At 41.2% G+C, this 26,469-nt stretch overlaps 1 protein-coding gene across 5 annotated transcripts in view; it reads right to left on the reverse strand.

Annotated features, from left to right (window-relative positions):
• The window catches only part of Marf1 (meiosis regulator and mRNA stability factor 1-like protein), a 123,199-nt gene that overhangs the window by 57,681 nt on the left and 39,049 nt on the right, over positions 1–26,469 (reverse strand). For all 5 annotated transcript variants that reach the window (XM_068349835.1, XM_068349837.1, XM_068349836.1 and 2 more), the window contains exons 5-7: positions 16,001–16,161; positions 13,251–13,377; positions 11,147–11,316 (exon numbers count right to left, since the gene is read on the reverse strand). In XM_068349835.1, coding sequence (XP_068205936.1) covers positions 11,147–11,316; positions 13,251–13,377; positions 16,001–16,161 — 458 coding nt within the window. The remainder of the gene's footprint in view (positions 1–11,146; positions 11,317–13,250; positions 13,378–16,000; positions 16,162–26,469) is intronic.

Raw genomic sequence — 26,469 nt, forward strand, 5'->3', positions numbered from 1 at the left:
TTATTTTTTTTTCTTTTTTATAATTTTATATTTTTTTTTACATTTTTTTTTCTTTTCTTATTTTCAATTTTCATCACTTTCACTCGATTCGGTCTTTCTTTTCTTTGCTCCACTTACTTTCTTTTCATCATGATCACTAGATCGTTTTAGTAGAGATTTTTTAAAGAAACTATCGAGTGAAAGTGGCTTAGTACGGCTTTTGAGGATTTTTCTAAAATGAGTTAAACAAACATCATCGAACTGCGCAACTACACGGCAAACCTGAAGTTTCTGTGGGTGATGCTTGTCGATGAAGTCAACCACGTGTTGATGATATGCCAACATCTGTCTTATTTCCGCTGTACCTAAGATTTGGCCTACCTCCTCGGACTCCTCCGACTCATTCAACTGCACTTGGAACTCATCATGCTGCATGGCTTGCAGCTCCTTGAGTTCCTCGGTGGTGAGCTCTTCATGATGCTCATTGACGAGTTCGGTGATGTCATCTTCATCCACCTCCAGACCCATGGACTTGCCAAGGGATACAATCTCTTTGACGTCTTCCTCGGCGGCAACCACAGGTTCATTCTCGGGGCCAAAACCTTCAAAATCTCTGGGAGCAACAGCATCAGGCCTAAGCTTCTTCCAAGCTGAATTCAGGGTCCGACGAGTTACTCCCTCCCAAGCCTGATCTATGATCTTTAAGCAGTGCATGATATTAAAGTGGCTCCTCCAAAATTCACGCAAAGTTAAGTTGGTGCTTTGCATGACATTAAAGCACTGCTTAAATAAGTGCTTGGTGTACAGCTTCTTAAAATTAGAGATGACTTGCTGGTCCATGGGCTGGAGGATAGGGGTGGTATTCGGTGGAAGATACAACACTGATGAATTTGCATTCGTCGATGATATCATCTTCGAGTCCGGGGGGGGGGGGGGGGGGGGGGGGGGGGGGGTGAGCGGGTGCATTGTCCAAACAAAGCAAGAACTTCAAAGGCAAATTCCTCTACTGAAGATACTTCTTGACAGCAGGGCCAAAAACTATGTTTACCCATTCCACAAAGATATGCCTAGTAACCCAAGCCTTAGAATTAGAACGCCATAGAACATGTAGCAGGTCTTTACTAATTCTATGTGCTTTAAATGCCCTAGGGTTTTCGGGATGGTAAACTAATAAATGCTTAATTTTGCAGTCCCCGCTGGCATTGGCACAAAGCGCAAGAGTCAACCGATCCTTCATTGGCTTATGTCCAGGCATTTTCTTCTCTTCGGGGGTAATGTATGCTCAACTAGGCATCTTTTTCCAAAACAGACCGGTTTCATCACAGTTGAACACCTGCTGCTCTACGTAGCCTTCCTCCGCCACGATGCTTTTGAACTTTTTAACAAAGTCTTTAGCAGCCTTGGTGTCCGAACTCGAAGCTTCTCCATGCCGAACAACTGAATGAATCCCGGTCCGTTTCCTAAATTTCTCGAACCAACCTCGAGACGCCTTGAATTCCTCCGTCGTAGGATCGGCTGAACTCTCCCCCCCCGGTCACCCCCTGTGCCCGCCGCCTTCAAGTCACTGTAGATAGCGCTGGCCTTCTCACAAATGATCGTTTCAGTGATCGTATCGCCAACAATCTCCTTGTCCTTGATCCATATTAACAAAAGGCGTTCCATCTCTTCAAGGGTAGGACCCATGTTTAGGGGTATGGCTAACGGCATGTCTGATCATTTTTTGGTGGAAGGAAAATTAGTTGTAGCAAAAGAGTGGGGGAATAGAGTAGGTGGATGTAAAAGGGAGCTAGTGAGGGTTGAAGAGCTAATAAAACCGGGGGTAAAAAGTAAATATCAGGAAAGGTTGAAAATGGCATATGACGAGGTGAGAGTAAGAGAAACTGGTAATTTAGAGGAGGAGTGGAAGTTAGCAAAAGAAAATTTTGTTGGGATTGCAAGTGATGTATGTGGCAAGAAGGTTGTTGGAGGCAGCATGAGAAAGGGCAGTGAATGGTGGAATGAAGGAGTGAAGGTAAAAGTGGAAGAGAAAAAGAGGGCTTTTGAAGAATGGCTGCAGAGTAATAGTATAGAGAAGTATGAAAAATATAGAGAGCAAAAGGTGGAAGTAAAGCGCAAGGTACGTGAGGCAAAGAGGGCAGCTGACCTGAGGTGGGGTCAGGGACTGGGTCAGTCATATGAAGAGAATAAGAAGAAGTTTTGGAAAGAAGTGAAGAGAGTAAGGAAGGCCGGCGCAAGAATTGAAGAGACAGTGAAAGATGGAAATGGAAGGTTGTTAAAAGGAGAGGAGGCAAGGAAAAGGTGGGCGGAATATTTTGAAAGTTTGCTGAATGTTGAGGATGATAGGGAGGCAGATATAATTGCTGTTCCAGGTGTTGAGGTGCCAGTGATGGGAGATGAGAATGAGAGAGAGATTACAATAGAGGAAGTGAGGAGAGCACTAGATGAAACGAGAGTAGGAAAAGCATCTGGTATGGATGGTGTGAAAGCTGAGATGTTGAAGGAAGGGGGTGTGACTGTACTTGAATGGTTGGTTAGATTGTTTAATGTGTGTTTTGTGTTGTCAATGGTACCAGTAGATTGGGTCTGTGCATGTATTGTACCACTATATAAGGGTAAGGGAGATGTGCATGAGTGTTGTAATTCAAGAGGTATTAGTTTGTTGAGTGTAGTTGGAAAAGTGTATGGTAGAGTACTGATTAATAGGATTAAGGATAAAACAGAGAATGCAATCTTGGAAGTACAGGGTGGTTTTAGAAGAGGTAGGGGTTGTATGAATCAGATTTTTACAGTTAGGCAGATATGCGAGAAATATTTAGCAAAAGGTAAGGTGTATGCTGCGTTTATGGATCTGGAGAAAGCATATGATAGAGTTGATAGGGAAGCAATGTGGAATGTGATGAGGTTATATGGAGTTGGTGGAAGGTTGTTGCAAGCAGTGAAAAGTTTCTACAAAGGTAGTAAAGCATGTGTTAGAATAGGAAATGAAGTGAGCGATTGGTTTCCGGTGAGAGTGGGGCTGAGACAGGGATGTGTGATGTCGCCGTGGTTGTTTAACTTGTATGTTGATGGAGTGGTGAGAGAGGTGAATGCTCAAGTGCTTGGACGAGGATTAAAACTGGTAGACGAGAATGATCATGAATGGGAGGTAAATCAGTTGTTGTTTGCGGATGATACTGTACTGGTAGCAGACACAGAAGAGAAGCTTGACCGACTAGTGACAGAATTTGGAAGGGTGTGTGAGAGAAGGAAGTTGAGAGTTAATGTGGGTAAGAGTAAGGTTATGAGATGTACGAGAAGGGAAGGTGGTGCAAGGTTGAATGTCATGTTGAATGGAGAGTTACTTGCGGAGGTGGATCAGTTTAAGTACTTGGGGTCTGTTGTTGCAGCAAATGGTGGAGTGGAAGCAGATGTACGTCAGAGAGTGAATGAAGGTTGCAAAGTGTTGGGGGCAGTTAAGGGAGTAGTAAAAAATAGAGGGTTGGGCATGAATGTAAAGAGAGTTCTATATGAGAAAGTGATTGTACCAACTGTGATGTATGGATCGGAGTTGTGGGGAATGAAAGTGATGGAGAGACAGAAATTGAATGTGTTTGAGATGAAGTGTCTGAGGAGTATGGCTGGTGTATCTCGAGTAGATAGGGTTAGGAACGAAGTGGTGAGGGTGAGAACGGGTGTTAGAAATGAGTTAGCGGCTAGAGTGGATATGAATGTGTTGAGGTGGTTTGGCCATGTTGAGAGAATGGAAAATGGCTGTCTGCTAAAGAAGGTGATGAATGCAAGAGTTGATGGGAGAAGTACAAGAGGAAGGCCAAGGTTTGGGTGGATGGATGGTGTGAAGAAAGCTCTGGGTGATAGGAGGATAGATGTGAGAGAGGCAAGAGAGTGTGCTAGAAATAGGAATGAATGGCGAGCGATTGTGACGCAGTTCTGGTAGGCCCTGCTGCTTCCTCCGGTGCCTTAGATGACCGCGGAGGTAGCAGCAGTAGGGGATTCAGCATTATGAAGCTTCATCTGTGGTGGAAATGTGGGAGGTTGGGCTGTGGCACCCTAGCAGTACCAGCTGAACTCGGCTGAGTTCCTGGTTAGGCTGGAGGAACGTAGAGAGTAGAGGTCCCCTTTTTTGTTTTGTTTCTTGTTGTTGTCGTCTACCCCCCAAAATTGGGGGAAGTGCCTTTGGTATATGTATGTATGTATGATTACGAAACACAGAAAACAACACGTGAAAAAGGAAGATAAAAAACACTGTTAATATCTGAGCGAATAGAGAACAACCACACGATGCGCACGAGATGAGAGGACTGATCAAGGTGACGTTCGATTGGCGTCCCTCCGATGTGCTGCCGTCTAGCGGCGTCAACACTTAACCACGGTTAACGCTTTCGAGAAAATTCCACGCGTACGCGTATTGTTTACTTCGTATGTTGGAAAATTCGTATGTTAGGACGTATGTAGAGGTTCCACTGTATATAATATATATATATATATATATATATATATATATATATATATATATATATATATATATATATATATATATATATACCCTGTATATATATATATATATATATATATATATATATATATATATATATATATATATATATATATATATATATATATATATATATATATTATATATATATATATATATATACAGTATATCTATAACTAGGCTGGGAAGAACGTAGAGAGTAGAGGTCCCCTTTTTTGTTTTTGTTTCATTTGTTGATGTCGGCTACCCCCCAAAATTGGGGGAAGTGCCTTGGTATATGTATGTATGTATAACTATATATATATATATATATATATATATATATATATATATATATATATATATATATATATACATATATATATATATATATATATATATATATATATATATATATATATATATATATATATATATATAAGAATTTTCTCACTATCTTTATTTAGTTTTAGGATTGCTGCACTTGCTGTATAGATGTTTTCAAGTGTTCTACCATAAGATTCATCTATTCCTTGTCATTGAAGGGCTTTCATTACTGCTGAAGTTTTGACAGAATCAGAAGCTTTCTCATAATCTATAAATACCACACATAGTGGTTTGTCATTGATATTTCAATTAGCTGGTTAATTACATGGATATATGTTGTGGAATACCCACTTCTAAAACCTGCCTGCTCTCTTAGTTGATTAAAGTTTAGCTGTTTTTCTATTCGGTCTAATATGATCTTTGTAAATATTTCATATATTACAGAGTAAACTTATATGGCCGTAATTTTGCAGGTCTTTAGTGTCTCCCTTCTTGTGAATTAGTATAATGATAAAGTTTTTCCAAGCTGTAGGTATAGTGCATTCTTGCAGACATTTTGTATAAAGTTCAACCAGTTTTACTACTATGAAATCTCCATCTATTATTAAATCAATTGTTAGGCCATCTTTTCTCAGCATTTTAGCAGCTTTTAATTACTATAGCCAAATTAGCCTATAGGTAAATTCTTATATAGTTTGTCTGCTTAACTACCTTGGCAAAAACCAATTTACTCCCCAAAACTGTGACCAAATCACCATTAAATTCTGGAACAAGATAGTGATTCAATACATTTGTACTGTATTTAGTTAGAATATCAATTCCTTATTAACAAATACAATACAGTACTTAATGAATCTATAGAAAATATATCTAAGAAAATTTCTGCATTAAAATATTATTAATTAAAATTTTTAAAAAGTATTTGAAGTTGCAGTAATTATAACAAATTTTGTTTGCAAGTATAAATTACACATACTGTACATAGGTTCACAATATGACAATGATGAATCAATGAGCCGTACATTTACTGATGTGCCGCTTTCAGGAATTATATCTTAGCATCTCAAATTATTTTGCCCCATTTTTTCATCGGAACAATCTGTACTGTCTTTAATTATTTTACGGAGTTTTCATTACATAAAAATTGATGACACGAGTTGACAAGGGAAGTAAAGTAAGAAGGCGTCTATTTACCTTCTGTTAGCATAAGTATTTCATAAAGTGATGGGAGATTTCCCCCATTATACTCAAGATTAGAACATGACTCACAAATTTAGATCTTGATTTGTACAGTAACTGGTTAGAATCATTCAAAATCAGTTGGATTGGGCTTCTTCTGCTTTACGTCCTACAATGTTTAGAACGGTTTAATTTCCAAAATGAGAAAATTGCGTTTCTATAGATATTTTTTAACCTTGCTTGAGTGGCCCTTAAGTTTCAAATACAGTACTGTATATCAGTTTAAATTCGAGACCATTTTTAAAATTCCAAAAATTACTGGAAGACTTTAACCCTTTTACCCCCAGGCTATTTGGAAATTTCCAACCCTTAACCCCCAGGGGGTTATTTTTTTCCCAGCACATTTTGCAGTATATTTTTTTTTTAAATTGCTCTAACAGCCTTAATTTTTGTCATAGAGAGGTCAGGTTGGTCTCATTCTCTTGGAAAATGCCTGAATTTTCTCAAAAAAAATTATCAAAAATATGAAGAAAAAAAAAAATTTATAGCATTTTTTTGCAAGGACGTACCGGTACGTCCATAAGGGTAAAGGGATGGCTTTTGTGAAACGTACCAGTACGTCCTTTGGGGGTAAAAGGGTTAAAGATTAAAACACACCCTTTCACAACCGATAAGGACTTTTGCCCATTATGAATACGGTATACATGTCTAAAAGGTAACCTCACTGTCTTTCAATTTTAAAGGAATCTTCAGACAAAAGTTATTCAAATTCATCACAACAAATTTAAGATACTCTTTCAAACCACCCACTCAACTGAAGGGCTTTTACCTCATGTTTTAATTTCTTTACATAAACAAAATTGTAGCCTTGTCTATATACCATAATCAAACTACTTCTGTATTACACAATCTTTTGCTTATTCTTTCAGAACACTACGGTTTTCACATAAATTTCTGATCAGTTAGTCAAGCTAGAAAAATCTATCACTGTAAATTATGCTTTTACCCCTTTCCCTTGTAGAGGAATTCAGATTCATGTAGAATTCATAAAGAGAAAAGAAACAAGAGAGAGGATTTACAGTATACTTTCTACTTAATTTATTATATTCCAAAAATAGGAAATAATTAAAAATTTTATATTTGAAATTATTTTATCCAGTACAAAAGAATAAATTGTTATTAGATAAGATTTCATAACTCAAGATATTTACAAAGTCAGTCATTTTAAGTCAATACTTTTTACTCTACGTACTATTGTAATACTGTAACAAATTGATCGAATAATCTTTACATATATCAGCTCTTACTTGTTAAAATACTCTTCTTTTTAATTGTTGGTAATAAAATGTTTATATTTGAAATTTCTTAATTTTTTTTTGTCACTTTAAACAAATGATATTCAAAGTAACTACAAACTTTTACTGTACGGCTGCAACTTTATCCCCTTCATTACTGCCATTAAGTCTGGTCTTATTTAATAATCAGAAGATTAAAGACAAGTTGTTTAGGACTGGAAAGGTTAATCAGGTATCAGAGCAAAGGGAGATGTAAAAGTACATACAGTATAGGCTACACGTACGATGAGTTCGAATGCTGTTAGTCAATCTGGCAAAAACAATGATCACTTACGAGTGTTACATTAGCTAATTATGCTATAGTGTGTAGTAATAGTACTGTACACATATTAAAGTAATAAACACTACAGTATCAACGAGTGCTGTAAGATAGGCAAGACAGTGTTTTGTCTTTACTGTACGTATTACAATCATGTACGTATAAGTGTGGCAATGACTAATGTTATGTGTACCGTAGTCTTACCATGTACGTAGTACACTTGTGTACATGTACTGTATTCTTACTGAAATGTGTTAATTCTTCTTAACACAATACTTATATTGTGATAGAAACCAAGTAAAAACAATATTAGGTAGTACGATGGGTTACTTAGTGTGCTAGTCAACAGCATATAGGCAATGCAGTTGACATTAAGGTAGTACGTTAGCAGTTCATTTTCTACAGTGTCTAGTCTAAAGGTTGTTTTATGCATGGCTATCTCCCCTATATAATAGAGTAAGCGTCTGGCTATACAGCATATATAAATATATATTTCTTTCCTGTCACACTCAGGAGGGAGAGGAAGTAGTCCTACTATATTGAGGGGGTACCCTGAGAGGTACACTTGGAAAGAACACTCTCCCACAAATTGCTGAACCAGCAATTGTAATTAGAAAAAGGGGAAGGGGTGGGAAGGGTTGAATCTGTGCATATGTAATGTACAGTATATCTATCTACACATTCAGAATTCATTATTGACGACTCGGGTACATTAGTATAAAATATTCATATCTATTAACTTATTTACTTACAAATAAAGTACAGTAGTCCTGTATACATTATTTTACAATTTTCTTTGACTTAAATGTAGGGCAGTAGTAGCAACAGTTCCCACATTTCTTGCTAATGTTTTCTGGTGCTGTCTTCAGTTTGTTTTGATATGGATAATATGGCCCATGCCTGAAGTACAGTAATCTTTGTTTTTGTGAATTTCATTTTACATTCCTTAATTATACTACTTTGCTTTCGTGAGTTTTATTTAATCTACATTCCCTAATTATGTCATTCTAAGGTGAAAAACAAAACTGCATAAATCTTAGCTGCTCGTTTCAATGTTACTTACATGTTTGGTATAGATGGTAGGACTATAGCCTATAGAATTTGGTATAATTTTGCTTGATTTTATGCTTCAGGAAACTTTTTGCTGATAAACAGATTATTGGCAGTACCAGACACCCCTTGGCCCCTATTAGTCTATTACTGCGAGGTTTAACTGTCCATACATTAATAAGATTCCATTTGAAGTATTTGTATATATATGAATCAGATATTTACAGTTAGGCAGATATGCGAGAAATATTTAGCAAAAGGTAAGGTGGTGTATGTTGCGTTTATGGATCTGGAGAAAGCGTATGATAGAGTTGATAGGGAAGCAATGTGGAATGTGATGAGGTTATATGGAGTTGGTGGAAGGTTGTTGCAAGCAGTGAAAAGTTTCTACAAAGGTAGTAAAGCATGTGTTAGGATAGGAAATGAAGTGAGTGATTGGTTTCCGGTGAGAGTGGGGCTGAGACAGGGATGTGTGATGTCACCGTGGTTGTTTAACTTGTATGTTGATGGAGTGGTGAGAGAGATGAATGCTCGAGTGCTTGGACGAGGATTAAAACTGGTAGACGAGAATGACCATAAATGGGAGGTAAATCAGTTATTGTTTGCGGATGATACTGTACTGGTTGCAGACACAGAAGAGAAGCTTGGCCGATTAGTGACAGAATTTGGAAGAGTGTGAGAGAAGGAAGTTGAGAGTTAATGTGGGTAAGAGTAAGGTTATGAGATGTACGAGAAGGGAAGGTGGTGCAAGGTTGAATGGAGAGTTACTTGAGGAGGTGGATCAGTTTAAGTACTTGGGGTCTGTTGTTGCAGCAAATGGTGGAGTGGAAGCAGATGTACGTCAGAGAGTGAATGAAGGTTGCAAAGTGTTGGGGGCAGTTAAGGGAGTAGTAAAAAATAGAGGGTTGGGCATGAATGTAAAGAGAGTTCTATATGAGAAAGTGATTGTACTAACTGTGATGTATGGATCGGAGTTGTGGGGAATGAAAGTGATGGAGAGACAGAAATTGAATGTGTTTGAGATGAAGTGTCTAAGGAGTATGGCTGGTGCATCTCGAGTAGATAGGGTTAGGAACGAAGTGGTGAGAGGGAGAACGGGTGTAAGAAATGAGTTAGCAGCTAGAGTGGATATGAATGTGTTGAGGTGGTTTGGCCATGTTGAGAGAATGGAAAATGGCTGTCTGCTAAAGAAGGTGATGAATGCAAGAGTTGATGGGAGAAGTACAAGAGGAAGGCCAAGGTTTGGGTGGATGGGTGGAGTGAAGGAAGCTCTGGGTGATAGGAGGATAGATGTGAGAGAGGCAAGAGAGCGTGCTAGAAATAGGAATGAATGGCGAGCGATTGTGACGCAGTTCCGGTAGGCCCTGCTGCTGTCTCCGATGCCTTAGATGACCGCGGAGGTAGCAGCAGTAGGGGATTCAGCATTATGAAGCTTCATCTATGGTGGATAATGTGTGAGGGTGGGCTGTGGCACCCTAGCAGTACCACCTGAACTTGGTTGTGTCGCTTGTTAGACTGGGAAGAACGTAGAGAGTAGAGGTCCCCTTTTTGTTTTTGTTTCTTTTGTTGATGTCTGCTACCCCCCAAAATTGGGGGAAGTGCCTTGGTATATGTATGTATGTATATATGTATATATATATATATATATATATATATATATATATATATATATATATATATATATATATATATATATATACATACATATACCAAGGCACTTCCCCCAATTTTGGGGGGTAGCCGACATCAACAAAGAAACAAAAACAAAAAGGGGACCTCTACTCTCTACGTTCCTCCCAGCCTAACAAGGGACTCAACCGAGTTCAGCTGGTACTGCTAGGGTGTTACAGCCCACCCTCCCATATTATCCAACACAGATGAAGCTTCATAATGCTGAATCCCCTACTGCTGCTACCTCCGCGGTCATCTAAGGCATCGGAGGCAGCAGCAGGGCCTACCGGAACTGCGTCACAATCGCTCGCCATTCATTCCTATTTCTAGCACGCTCTCTTGCCTCGCTCACATCTATCCTCCTATCACCCAGAGCTTTCTTCACTCCATCCATCCACCCAAACCTTGGCCTTCCTCTTGTACTTCTCCCATCAACTCTTGCATTCATCACCTTCTTTAGCAGACAGCCATTTTCCATTCTCTCAACATGGCCAAACCACCTCAACACATTCATATCCACTCTAGCTGCTAACTCATTTCTCACACCCGTTCTCACCCTCACCACTTCGTTCCTAACCCTATCTACTCGAGATACACCAGCCATACTCCTTAGACACTTCATCTCAAACACATTCAATTTCTGTCTCTCCATCACTTTCATTATATACATATATATATATATATATATATATATATATATATATATATATATATATATATATATATATATATATATACATATATATATATATATATATATATATATATATATATATATATATATATATATATATATATATATATATATATATATATAAAAGAGAGAAAAGAGAAAAAATCTTGACAAAAACTTACCGGGATGCTAACTCGGGTGTCTGGAAGGTTATAATAGCACGATCATTCCTAACACGCCCAACCTTACCACCACAATTTGCTGACAACATGCTTAGTCGTCGACGAACGGCAGTATCTTCCACAGTTTCTGGTAGGTTATACACTATTATACTTCTTCGTAGATTAGTTGGCTAGGGTAATAGAAGGAGAAAAAGATATTAGATGGGGCAGGAAGGGCATATCAAATATTTTACTTATTCCAAAAAACATTGTGAACTATTTTTGTCAATAACTTCAGTTTCTTAGATAGCGCCATTGAATGACTACTGGTATGCAACACTCATAACTGTCTATGGATAATAAATTTGCAGCTGACACTTGTTGCAAGTGTAAGTACTAATTATTAAGAAAAATTATGCATTCTAAAATTTATGATATAATTGTATTACGTACGCGAATATAAGCCCCTATTTACTTGGTTTGCTCCAGTCAACACGTCAAATCATAAGTTGGCAAACTAAAAGCTGAATACTTGTGTAAACCAAGAAAACAAAATGTTTTTTGATGATTGATTAATTGAATCACAACATCAAAGGTTATAGAGTCATAGATGACTATACAGTTTATCTACTTATTTTCATGGTTAGTGATGGATGAGACTTCTAGTCATTACGTAAAATCCTCCATATTACTAATCAGGAATCAGAGACTTATTCTACATAAAGGAGCTGAAAAGAGGACACTTAGTATTGCAGTGCCCTAAGAGGGTAGTATCTATGAAACTTAATTGACGAAATTTGGTTCCCATTCAAAACAAAGCATAGAAGGTAATAGACAGGCCTGCGTATATGAAAACAGACCACTGCCTAACACCTTTTGTCTGAAAAAAAAACTAGCTATGAAAAAAAGCTTCTAACCAGTCTATAAACTACTTATGTAGGAATATATATTGTCTTCCTCCACAATGTCTATATTAATTCTATTAAATTTTTTAGTTCCATATATGCCATATACAACTTTTCCCCTTTACACTCCAATTTTGTAAACGACTGTTTTACTAAAAAAAACTCTTGATAAACACACCATCTTATTTGTCTAAAATCATTCTCAATCAAAATCATACCATAGACATCCCCTGCAATATTTTACTAAATAACACCATATCCATTTAATTTTTACAGTTCCATTTTTCACTTTACCTTTACTGTATACAACAAATGAACCATTCCTCTCACCTCCAACATTAAAACTTTCCCTCATCCAAATACAGCTTATAAACATTGTTTGGCCACTCAGTAACATTGTCCCTATCATACTGCAGCATGTCCATTGTAAGTCCCATCATCTCTTGGTATCTTTCTGTTTTTCAACTTCATAATCACCCTTCTTACATCGACAATCAGATTAACAAGCATTCTCAACTTTTTGATAACCCTTTCCAATCTTGCATCACTCAACCCTTTCCAATCTTGCCTATCCTCCAAATTCAAGATATCTTCAGAATACTGTATTCAATTTATTTTTCTCTGATGGATTCTGTTTCCAAGTGATATGTTTAAATTTAAACATTCATAAAAGTGTTAACCCTATACTCTAATGCAAATAGTTTGCTAAATTCAGTTGAAAACCATAATAAAAACTAAAACTAGTACTCAGAAATTCAACATTTTCAAGAGAAAGGAAAATCCAAAAGCATGTACTTTGTGAGAGAAACGAATCCTGTGACATCTGTTAAACATGTTAATCCTTTGCACACAAAACACTTGCTAACAACTTCCAGTCACACAAAACTTTAATGATAAGTTTAATTATTCATACAAATAGTTCAAACAAGTGCACAATAACAACTTGAATGTCAATCAAATTTGATACAACAAAATGTAGTCGGAAGCACAACTAACAACGAATAAGAAAGTCAACATATTAAAGATCTTGAACATAGATAAAGGACTCTCCTTTAGAGGGAAGGTGTATACTGGTTTTGACAGATATTTAGTTCTAAAATCGTCTCCCTTTAAGGTGGAGTGTCTGCTTTAGTAAAATTTAAAGGTTTATCATTTTCTGAATACTAACAGCTCTATTGAGAAGTAAAAATAATCTCATGAAATAATATGGATCTCTTCACCTTAGATTTGGCACTCCTTTGGGGAAGTTCCTGTGTGACTTCAGAAAATAATGCAGTCTCGTGAGCACAAAGCTTTAACGAATCCTGAGCGTGAGCATTGTGAACCAGCACTACACGGAGATTTTTCCTGGAAGAGACGTCATAACAAGTGTAATCTTTATTTCAAAATTTATTTTCACTAATATTACCATAACTGTTATAAATACCAGCATTATCAATTCATAATATTGAAATTTTCATATGGAACAAGTAAAAAGTTTATCAAATTTTCAATCATGAAAGAAAACATCTCTTGAAAATATTACATATACGAAAAAATAAAAAAAACTACATAAAACCTTAAAAAACTAAATTATATAATTGGAGAATAATGGATTAAGGTAGTTACAGATACAATAAAACTTAGATATGAAAATCCCTACACTACTTGGAAGTTTTCATAGTGCCAAAAACAAATTTGTACTAGCTCAAGGAACTTTGTGGCACCTCAGTAGTTATTGATACTCAACAAAAGCAATTACTCCAAAAACAAATTTGTACTAGCTTAAGGAATTTTGTGGCATCTCAGTAGCATAATTTACTTTTGAGAAACACATTAGGTCTGTGTCTTCTTCAATTGCACAAAAAATTGTCTTATTGAGAAAGTCTTTTAAGATTTGCGGTGATCAATCTATTCTGAAGAAGTGTTTTAATTCTTTCATTCTACCTTGTTTTGAGTATTGTTCTCCTGTCTGATGTTCAGCTGCTGATTTTCATCTTAATTTGTTGGACAGAAACTTACGGTCTATTAAATTTCTTATTCCTGATCTAGATATTAATATTTGGCACCGTCGTTCAATTAGTTCATTATGCATGTTGCATAAGATTTTTCATAACTCTGACCATCCTTTACATTCAGATTTCCCTGGACAATTCTATTCTGTTCGTAATACTAGGCAGGCAGTTAATTCTAATAGCCAAGCCTTCTCCATCATGAGGCTCAATACTACACAGTATTCTAGAAGTTTTATTCCAGCTGTTACCAAGTTGTGGAATGATCTTCCTAATCGGGTAGTTGAATCAGTAGAACTTCAAAAGTTCAAAGTTGGAGCAAATGTTTTTATGTTGACCAGGCTGACATGAGTCTTTTTATTGTTTATATATGACAGATCTGTTTTTGACGTTGATAGTTTATATAAGACATACAGTATCTGTTTTGACGCTGTTACTGTTTAGAATGATATATTGTTAATTTATTCTCATCATTTATTCATTCCTTATTTCCTTTCCTCACTGGGCTATTTTTCCCTATTGGAGCCCTTGGGCTTATAGCATCTTGCTTTTCCAACTAGGGTTGTAGCTTGGCTAATAATAATAATAATAATAAGATTGACAACTAGCAAAACATGTTCCTCACACTTCACCTACGAGACAATAAATAAAGCCTATGGAAGAAGCCATAGCACAATATTTCCCAGCCATGGTGTGCAGTAAATCCTAATCACTATTTTTTGGATTGAGATAATTAACATTTAAATAAATTATCTCGAAAAGATATAGATCCAAGATTAGAGTTATCTGAACAATACAATATAAAAAAAATCTAAAGCAATATTGTTGTACCAAAAGCAACATCAACTATTATCAAAATCTTTGAAAAAAAATCACAAAGTAGAATCTGTATGAAACCAAATGGGTTGACTGACTAAAGCTAGGCAGATGCCTTTATATATTAAATGAAGATGTTTGAACAATTCTAAACAATTGGAGAGCTGGAAAAATACTTCCAAAAGGTTACAGTAGGTAAAAGTTAATTTCTAGATTGAAAAGAGCAATAAGGTAACTTTTACCCCCTTTACAGGTCAGACAATAAAAGCTGTACAGCAAACAGAAATGTTATCAGCCTCAATACATCGCAGGTCTTTAAGGCTAGAGAAGTAACACGATGCCATTTTAAAAATATCATGCCTACAATTTCATTGGCACTTTAAGAATATTCTAGAACTAGTGATGCTAAACCCAAGATTTCCTTTAATTCTAAAAGTTTGGAAATCACAGGTGGAGATGCCAGATGTTTTAAGATTAGGAAAGAGAAAAATAGCCATCCTTTACATCTCATACAATCAATACCATTAATGCCCATTCCAACCTATGAAATAGTCAATCCATTCCTAAAATCACAAGAACAATGCCCATAGGTCACTGCTCTCTAAAATAAATAGGATAGCCAAATCTGAGAAAAATACATCCTCCTTAGCATGCTATATTATATCCAAAAAGGACATTAAACTCTTGTGGTTTGGAAATCATTTACAGTACCAAACTAGGTTATCCAATTATCTCTGGGAGTGCCAACTAAACAATCACCAGTAAAACAACAAAATATCAGCTGATACACCAACACCGCTACTTTTATATGTAATACGATAACTTCAAACCTAAAATTGTTTGATGTTACTCAGTACTTCTCATCTGGTAACTAGAATATGAATGCTCAGAGATAATGAACATTAAAACTTGATAAAAACCATATCCATACTTTATGGTGTAAGGTTAGCAATTGTGAAAACATATAAAAACTTTATATGAAATTCCACAAAATTAGATGCAGTCAGTATGTGACTTAGGATATAATCATTATAAGTAATCACAACATCTGAGGCCAGTGGGACAAAATACCTTAAACATTGTCCAGCTCTCGAAAGGGGACATCTAAATTCATCTGACTGAGCTATATCTATGCCTTTATTTTCTCTTAATATTAATCTTACCTGTATCGGAGGTCATACAATTCTGTGGCAAAATTAGAGTCCCCTGAGATAAGAACAATTGTAGCACCATGCCCATGAATGTCAGCGAACCGTCTCATACTTTGAAGAAGTTTATCATCAGCTGCATTCTTAACAGTACTCCCAACATGTACTATATTTACCTGCGAAAATCAGTGAGCGAATCAATATGAAAATTTTCATTTAAATTTTATCAAGAAAAACCTGACAAAATCTATTTCAGGAATAAAAACTAATTTCTCCAACATACCAGTCATGTGTCAAAAAATATGTAAAAGAAAATAATTTAAAAGAAAAAGCGAGTCAGGAGGGCTCAAGTATGTTACTGTATGTGTCTAAGGTCCCTTAGATCTCCAGTTATTGGCTGAATCCCACTTTGAATAGTCTGTTATAGCTGCAACAGAACCATGGGGGTTCTGGAGGAAAACAATTTTATTACAGTAATGGGATTGTTAGAAACATTTTTTCGTATAGTTATAAGAAATGTCACAAATTTTTAAAGTAATCTTTATTTTTCCTAACTATACAAACCTGAGTCCTTTAATAGGAGTATGATTTTAGCAAAGCTGGAACTCGGTTGTTAAATTTATAACAAAGTGGTGGTAGTTACCGGCGAGTGGCTAATAAGACCCGTCCACCGACAGGCCACAGAGCAGCCACTTTGACCCTAACCTGGGACATACAGGGTGGTTGAGGTTGGAAGTGTAACTTAAAGGCCTCAGCTTTGTATAGTAAGGAAAAATCACAAATTCTAAATAATTTGTATTTTTCCTAACATACTTACCGAGAACTACTTTCTTAGGAGTACCTGGAATCTCCTCTCATCCGACCAGAGTTTTGCGTAGTTTACCCTACTTCCGTTTTCTGTGAGGACTACCTCAGGCGGAAAGATACGTGCCCTGAGGCTAATCCCGAGTCAGGCTGCGTGCTAGCTTGGGTCTCGACCCTCAGTAAGTTCTTGGATGCTTAATTACCTAAGGGTCAGTAAGGCACTCGGGGAAGGAAGGGAGGGCCATTAGACGAAAGTAGTTCTCGGTAAGTATGTTAGGAAAAATACAAATTACTTAGAATTTGTGATTTGTTCCAACACGGAGACTTACCACGAACTACTTTCTCAGGAGACTTACACTTTAGGAGGTGGGAGTGGCTTCCTGACCTCTAGACTCAACTAAGCAGGACGGCAAGGGACCTAGATAGGAGACTAGGTTCAAAGTTGGCCGGAAAACGAAACGTAGGGAAAACTACACAAAGAGCTCATGTCAGTGTCTAAGTAACTCACCCTTAAAACATTACTCGATGCTGTGTCCGATGACGATGTTGTGAACTGATGTCTTGTGCAGGCTCTACCTGAGTTATCTCCGGGGGGAAGGAAAAGGGGAAAGGAAGGACAAGGGGGATAGGTAAACGAACCTGTGTCTCTTGCTACCCACGATTGTACCTGGGGCTACACCATTAAATCGCCTGGAGCGTGGAGATGACTGTTCCTATAGAGAACCCGTCTAAAGACTTCCTCGAACATTCCTTGAGGTAGTGAGTTGTGAAGGTAGACTGGTTCGACCAGGTGCCTGCTCTAAGGATCTGAGCCACTGCCATGTTCTTCTCGAAGGCTAGGGAGGTACTTAGACCCCTAATGTCATGGGGCCTGGGGTTACCTAGCAGGGGAAGACCCGCACTGCTATAGGCCGTGATAATCACCTGTCTTAGCCAAAAGGAGATGGTATTCTTTGAGACTTGCTTTTTCACTGTGCCCGTGGAGACAAAGAGGTTCTTGATACCAGGGCAGAGACTAGCCGTCCTTTCCAGGTATTTCCTTACGGCTCTGACGGGACACAACTTCAAATCCTCCGGATTACCTGACCGAGGAATTGCTGGAATTGTGAAGCCCTCGAACTTGGGATCCCAGACAGCTGGATTCTGGGTCTTAGCCACAAACGATGGGACGAATTGAAGGAGATCTCACGCCAACCCTTCGCGTGTGAGATTTCGTAGGACAACCCGTGGATTTCCCCCACCCTCTTTGCTGACGCCAAAGCTAACAAAAAGACAGTCTTGAGGGTGAGCTCCCTGTCCACTATGTCCTTCAAGGGTTCGAACGGGGGTTCACTCAACATCAGAACTCTTGCCACGTCCCACTGCGGTACCCTGGAGGCTTGAGGAGGACATGCTTGTTCGAAGCTCCTGATGAGCATAGAGATGTCTTGAGGAACCCAGATCAATGCCCTTCAGGAGGGAAACTTGGCCTAAGGCTGCACGGACTCCCTTGATGGCCGGTATTGACATGCCGACCACGTCTCTGAGGTGTACGAGGAAGTCCGCAATGTCCGGGATAGAAGCCCTTAGTGGCTTGATGTTTCTGGAGGAACACCATTTCGTAAATGTGGTCCATTTTGCCTGGTAGACCACTGCCGATGAACGCCTCAGATAACGCGACATTTTTTCCACTGTCCCTGCCGAATACCCCTCCTTCCTTAGGAGACGCTCGATAACCTCCACGCGTGAAGGCGAAGATATCGAGGATTGTCGTGGAACCTTTGGAAGTGGGGCTGTCTGGCAGAGACCACGGGGGAAGGCACACTAGCTCTTTTAGATCCGCGAACCACTCCCTCTCCGGCCACCAGGGCGCTACCAAAGTCATCCTTAGGTTGTGAGCTGTCCTTACCCTGTTGAGCACTTGCCTGATCAATGCGAAGGGAGGAAAAGCGTATACGTCGAGATTGTCCCACCTGTGTTGGAAGGCGTCCTCCAATGTCGCCTTTGGGTCTGAGACAGGAGAACAGAATACGGGGAGTTGTGCATTCAGCCTTGTTGCGAAAAGATCCATTACTGGCGAACCCCACTTCTGGATGATGAGCCTGGCTACTTCTGGGTGCAGAGACCACTCGGTTCCCACCACCTGGCCCATCCTGCTGAGTCCGTCGGCCAGGACATTTCTTTTTCCTGGAATGATCCTCGCTGTGATCACGATTTGTTCTGACTCGGCCCAATCCAGGATCTCCAACGTGAGATCGCACAACTCCTTCGATTTCAGTCCTCCCTGTTTCTTTATGTATGCTACTACTGTGGCGTTGTCGCACATCAACACCACTGTGTTTCCCCGTAGAAGACCGATGAACTGTAGGCACGCTTTCCGAACAGCTCTCATCTCTAGGATGTTGATGTGTTGTGCTTTTTCTTCCTCCGTCCAAACGCCCCTTGCTGACTTCCCGAGAAGGTGTGCGCCCCATCCTTCCTTGGAGGCGTCTGTGAAGAGAAGCATCTCGGGGGGCTCGGCTGCGAAGGGTGTTCGTCCGATCTTGCCACCACTCCAGGGATTCTTTAGTCTCTAGAAGAACAGGAACTACCTTGTGGGGGGAGTCTACTTGGTTCCAGAGTCCCTTCAAGTTCCACTGGATACCCCTGAGTTTGAGTCTCCCTTGGGGAACCAGTTTCTCCAATGATACTACTGTAGGGGACCTATTAACCTCTGCCAGTCCTTTGCTTTCCTGGGTTGTCCTGATAAGAAAGAACGGAGGACCTGGTCTAGGTTGTTCAACCTCTCCTCCGACAGAAAGGCTCTCACTAGCAAGGAGTCCAGAACCATCCCCAAGTAAGTCATCCTGGTGGAGGGAGAAAGGTGGGACTTCTCCAGGTTGACGGTGATGCCCAGAACTTTGCAGAACTGTAGTAGCTCCGCGCCTTGTTCCTCCAAAACTTCCTCTGAGGATGAAAGGAGCAACCAGTCGTCCAGGTAACGAATCAGGCGAATACCCCGTTCGTGAGCTCACCCTGAGACTGTCGCAAAGACCCTCGTGAAGACCTAAGGCGCTGTTGACAGACCGAAGCAGAGGGTCTTGAACTGCAAGATCTGGGCACCCATCTCACCCGAAGATACTTCCTGCTGGAGGGGTGAATTGGGATCTGAAAATAAGCGTCCTTGAGGTCTATGGACATCATGAAGTCCCCTTCCCTCAAGGACTCTAGGACCGACTTCGGGGTGTCCATCTTGAAGTCGGTCTTGCACACAAACTTGTTGAGGGCTGACAGATCTATGACCGGTCTCCAACCTCCCGTCGCTTTCTCCACCAGAAAGAGTCGACTGTAGAACCCCGGGCCCGGTTGCTGTACCCTTTCCATTGCTCCTTTCGCCAACATCGTGGAGACTTCTTCCTGTAAGGCTGTCCTCTTCAAAGGATCCTCGGGTGCCAACCACTCCGCCTGTCTGGCCGGAATCAGAGGTGGCGGTTCTGCCAGGAACGGTAGTCTGTACCCCTCCTTCAGCACCGTCACTGTCCACGGTTCCGCTCCGTGGTCTTTCCATGCTTGCCAAAAAAGTCTGAGGCATCCCCCTACCTGAGGCTTGGGCAGGAGTAGGGGGCCTCTCACCCTATCTTCTTCTGGAGGACCTACCTGAACGCCCTCTCCTGGAGGCGGAGTATGACGTTCTAAAAGTGGCTGGAGCTAACGGTGCTCCTCTACGGGGGGGCTGCGACGGCTGCGACCAAGACGTAGAAGGAACGTCTCCTTGTCTGGCTAGGAGAGGCTCGAGGAGTAGTGGGGCCATCGGACGCAGGTCTCCTGTGAGCGGGCCTCCTCATGGCTTGGGGTCTGGGGACGCTCACTTCCTTCCTCTTCATAACCTTCTCCATAATCTCCTCCGCCTCCTTCAGGGGGAAAAGCACGTCACCCCACACGGGCAGGCTCCTCAAGGCCCTCGCCTCCCTGTCCGGGATCCGCTTGGACAACTTGCTCAATACCGTATCCCTTCTTTTAAGTACCCAGTTGGCCGACTGAGCTAGAGACTGGAACGTTAAAAACTTTAACGCCCTACCTCCCGAGATAATTAGTTCCTTCAGGAGCGCTTGATTAGCTGGAACTGATAGGTCGTAGGAGGCCTGGATGCCCACTAGAGTCGAGGCCCACCAGTCTAACCAGGAGGCGACGTTGACTAGGTCCTTAGCCATCTCCTCCATCATTGTCGCCTCTGACTGGGAGAAACAGATTGGAGCTGAAGAGGCTCTGTCTTCCGGGGCTCCCTGGCCTAAAACTTCAAGGGAGGCTTCCATCTTACAGGCTCCTGGTCGTTGTCCTTCCGGCAAATAGAATTTACTCTGGGACCTCAGTCCCTGGAGTAACTTCGAGGTACTTTGCGATTTGGGGGCTTCTGCATTGCCCGACACAACCTTGTTGATGTGAGTATGACCAAGTCTCACGTCTCTGGCCACAGGCAGAGCTAGGGAGGGTTTTTGTTGGACGGGGGCCTCCATTAGCCTATTGAGGCTAGAACGCCAAGCATCTTCGTCGGAGGGAACAGGTTCCTCTATCCTATGGTGCTTCCTTATGAGGCCAATCACCCTCCTATAGGCCGAGTCCTCCGCTGGCGCGGCCTCTGCGTCGTCGTCGGCGTCCTCCCTCTGGCGTTGAGCCACTGTCCCGACGGGCGCCTCCGCACAAAGTTGTGGTCGTAGGATGGGCACTGCCGCGGAGGCGAGCGCTTCCGTCCTCTGTCTGTCCTTCATTATGGAGGGCGCGGCTTCCGTGGGCTTGCCCGACGGAGGAAGCCGTCCCTGCTTGTCCAGAGTCAGAGCTGCCTTCGATGACTCGACGAGGCTGCTCGTCCGAAAAGGCGACTCCCTCCGCTGGGCGGATTGAGTCGGCGCTTTCGCGGTCTTACGCGTGTCGGAAGGGGTTCTTGAGGTCGCGTCCCTCCAAGGGTCAAGCTTGTGGCTGGAGGAGGACCTTCCTGGCGACTTATCTCTGGGGAGCCAACCCGAAGAGCTCGGGATCGAAGTGAAGTCTGCGAGCTTACTGCGGGGGACGAGGACCCATTTTTCCCTTGGAGATCTGCTCCTCCTGAATTTCCTCCTCGGGGACCTGGACCGTCTTCTTCCATGCCGCGACCTGGAACGTGACCTCGAATGGGAGCGCCTTCTCCTGGATCTATCCCGTTTTCGCCGTTGTCTCCTCTGTGCTTCTCCTTCTGACGAGACTGAGGACCTTTCCGCTGAAGATTCCGACGAATCCTCATAACACGTCCGCGGGGCAGGGGCATGGAGAGTGGGCGGCTTGACGACTTGCTGTGTTCCGGAGGTCGAAGGTTGCAGAAACACATCTGGAACTGACGAAAGAAGAGCTGGGGGCGATCGTGGCCGCTCGACATTCTGAAACCAGGATCCAAGGCCCTCCTCCGTCCTCAACGGGGATCTACAGGCCGTCCTCGGGGGAATCCATGCGAGGGGATCCGCCAACGAAGAGTCTTCCTTCTCTAGGGCACCTTCAGCTGTGGAGGTACCTGAAATATAAGCCATGAAGCAGGCGAAGAAACAGGGACATTCTTACTCCACATGGGGTCATCCGACGAGACGTGACCCCCCGCAAGCATAAGGGCATCGTCTCGAGGACCCCCACCAACCTCACCTTCAGGCCCCCCACTTGCCTGTAAAGAAGCAGCAACCCCACTATCCCGAAGACAAGACTCCTGGGGAAGAACCGATGGTTTCTTCTCTGCAACGGACTTACCTTGTCCCCTACTCTGGGTAGGGGAAGATGGAAGGGAAACCCCATCAGACTTTCCTCCTGGGGACGTCAAAGGCGAAGAGGTGCTAGTCTTCCTGGGCGACCTCTTGGAAGACTTCTTTTTCTTCGTACCAAAACGTACCCACTGCACCTCATTCCACGACACCCACTCCGGGAACGTGTCCGATGGGAACGAACACAATCTACCCCTGCAGGACGAGCAAAGGGAATGCGGATCTACCTCCGGCTTAGATAAAAACGCACCACACGACTTCCCGGCCCTAGGCCCAGGACAACAGCGGGGATGCTCCATCACGCACTAACACAACACAGCAAGACACAGGAACGCAATGGAAAGGATAAAAGGATAAGGATCACACATGGAAACACAAGGGAAGGCACAAGGTTATCAAGTGATACCGCGAGAACACAAGGGAGAGCACAGCGATACACGTGGGAGACACGCGGGACACAAAAAGTCGCACTGAGATAAGGAGAGCGTCGAGATGATATCACGACGCGACCAGAGAACTTACTGAGGGTTGAGACCAAAGCTAGCACGCGGCCTGACTCGGGATTAGCCTCAGGGCACGTATCCTTCCGCCTGAGGTAGTCCTCGCAGAAAACGGAAGTAGGGTAAACTACACAAAACTCTGGTCGGATGAGAGGAGATTCCAAGTACTCCTAAGAAAGTAGTTCGAGGTAAGTCTCCGAGTTGGAACAACTACAAATTACTTTAAAAATTTGTGATTTGTTCCTACATGATCACAACCTCTCATTCCTCAAAAGGAGATTTATCCTTAGGAGGAAGAAAGTCCTTATAGCCAAAGTGGCTGGTTTATTTTCTCTGGAACCATCAAAGCACTTCAGTCTTGTATAGGAACGAAAGTGATGAATCCTGTATAAGAGCGAAAGTGTGGAGGATATGTTGTCTGAATGTATGATCATTTATGAGAAAATAGTTTGTATACATTTGCCCATTCCTCCCAGAGATGCTCCTAAACAAAACTTATTTTTTAAGAAAAGTTGCTCGATCATGAGTCTTACCAACGTCGAGCAAATAACAGAATGAGTGCTGCACCCAAAAGAAGGGGAAGAAGGAAAAGGTAAAGGACCAGTCGATCTTACCTCCTATATTAGACTTACATCACGACCGCTACCTTCGCGAAAGAACTAGGGTTGCTACACAATCGGTTGAACTAAGGATAAAGGTATTAAGGGACCTATGGGTATATTCCCAGACCTGTGGATATACTTCCGTAGGTAATGGGTAGAGAAAGTTATCTGTTGCTACTAGACTCCTGCCTTCTAAAACTGCAACACTTACATGTTCTTCCTAAGAGCTGGGATAGATCTGATATGTCAGACATCTAAGCTCGAATGCAGAATGGTCCTCATCTTCTCGGTTGCAAGAAAAGCACATCTGAATGTCCCATGAAACCAGAAATAAAGTGTTCTAGGATCTCTCTATATTATTCCATTCCTCACACTGCTGTAGGAAGAGTTGTAGTGTCCTCCCGGAACAGGAAAAAAGTCATCCTAGTACCCGTTGGATGCTTCTTGTAGGGAAAAGCTGAAGGACTTAAAATCATGAATACCTTCTACAAGGGCTCAAAGGCTGATGATGGCACTCTAAGGGGAAAGAAACCACAGGAACACTATGAAAACAAAGCACAAACAGGCAATATGTTCTTACAGCCTTACTGGGAATGGCAACAGACTGAGGGTAAGAGGGAGGCAGTTTCCCTCCACCTTACACACAAGGGCAACAAAACCTCCTTCCTCGGACAAAACCCATCCATGTCTAAGGAATGCCAGCCTCCTTAGGATTACATTGTCCTCATTGTCATAAGGCCACACTAGCAAGGGAATAAACAGCAAACAGGAATTGTGTCTAACAGGAACAAGAGTGTGTATATCAGTAGGTTTGCAGAGAAAACAGTTATTGGGAAATGACTGCAAATCCTTTCTTCTTAAATATCCCTCACACATGACTATTTGCCGACAGTGTATCTATTCTAAAAGATAAAAGCCAAATGACGATTCCGGAAGTATGTTTGTACTATTCAGCAGCTGAAAATCAAGTGGATGCTCAGTGGCTTGTCAGGTGAGAGTGGGTTACCCACCATCTAGCATTAACTACCACCACTTTGTTATAAATTTTAACAGTTCAAGCTTAACTAAAAACATACTCATATCAAAGGACGAAGGTTCATTTTGGGGAAGGAACAAATCTTACTTGTATCATCACAAACACAATACTTAAGAGAGCCTGAATAGGAAACTGAGAAAAGCAACCATTGGGCAGAGGAAAATAGAAACACAAGACATCAAGAATAAGCTCGTCCAACTTGTTTATGAGCATTCACAATGAGATTTTTCATAAACATAGCATGATTTGACATAGACCTTGTAGGCTAGCATGCACCACAAAATGTTATTTTTATTAATAAAATAAATTTTTGAATATACTTACCCGGTGATTATATAAGCTGCAGCTCTGCTGCCCGACAGAAAAACTCTACGTTCAAAATACGCCAGCGATCGCTATGCAGGTAGGGGGTGTACGTCAACAGCGCCATCTGTCGAGCAGGTACTCAGTACTCAATGTAAACACAGAACCAATTTTCTCCTCGGTCCACTGGGTCTCTATTGGGGAGGAAGGGAGGGTCCTTTAATATATAATCACCGGGTAAGTATATTCAAAAATTTATTTTATTAATAAAAATAACATTTTTCAATATTAAACTTAGCCGGTGATTATATAAGCTGATTCACACCCAGGGGGGTGGGTAGAGACCAGCATTACTTGTTTACATTATTATGAGCTAAGTATTTTGTATTTCATTTTAGGATGCTGAGCGACCCCTAGGATCTGAAGTATCAAGGGTTGCAACCCATACAACAGGACCTCATCAAAACCCCTAATCTAGGCGCTTCTCAAGAAATGACTTTGACCACCCGCCAAATCAAGTAGGATGCGAAAGGCTTCTTAGCCTTCCGGACAACCCAAAAACAATAATAAAACATTTCAAGAGAAAGATTAAAAAGGTTATGGAATTAGGGAATTGTAGTGGTTGAGCCCTCACCCACTACTGCACTCGTTGCTACGAATGGTCCCAGAGTGTAGCAGTTCTCGTAAAGAGACAGGACATTCTTAAGATAAAAAGACGCGAACACTGACTTGCTTTTCCAATAGGTTGCGTCGATTATACTTTGCAGAGATCTATTTTGTTTAAAGGCCACGGAAGTTGCGACAGCTCTAACTTCGTGTGTCCTTACCTTCAGCAAAGCTTGGTCTTCCTCATTCAGATGGGAATGAGCTTCTCGTATTAACAGTCTGATAAAATAGGATAAAGCATTCTTTGACATAGGCAAATATGGTTTCTTAACTGAACACCATAAAGCTTCAGACGGGCCTCGTAAAGGTTTAGTTCGTTTTAAATAGAACTTAAGAGCTCTTACAGGACATAAGACTCTTTCTAGTTCATTTCCAACCATACGATAAGTTTGGAATATCGAACGATATTGGCCAAGGCCGAGAAGGCAGCTCGTTTTTGGCTAGAAAGCCAAGTTGCAGAACATGTAGCCGTTTCGGATGAGAATCCGATGTTCTTGCTGAAGGCATGAATCTCACTGACTCTTTTAGCTGTGGCTAAGCATACCAGGAAAAAAGTCTTTAAGGTGAGATCTTTCAGGGAGGCTGATTGTAGCGGTTCGAACCTGTCTGACATAAGGAATCTTAGTACCACGTCTAAATTCCAACCAGGTGTAACCAAACGACGCTCCTTCGTGGTCTCAAAAGACTTAAGGAGGTCCTGTAGATCTTTATTGTTGGAAAGAGCTAAGCCTCTGTGACGGAAGACTGATGCCAACATGCTTCTGTAACCCTTGATAGTGGGAGCTGAAAGAGATCGTTCTTTCCTCAGATATAAGAGGAAGTCAGCTATTTGAGTTAC

The sequence above is a fragment of the Palaemon carinicauda genome, chromosome 26 (assembly GCF_036898095.1).
Source record: "Palaemon carinicauda isolate YSFRI2023 chromosome 26, ASM3689809v2, whole genome shotgun sequence".
NCBI classification, from domain to species: domain Eukaryota; kingdom Metazoa; phylum Arthropoda; class Malacostraca; order Decapoda; family Palaemonidae; genus Palaemon; species Palaemon carinicauda.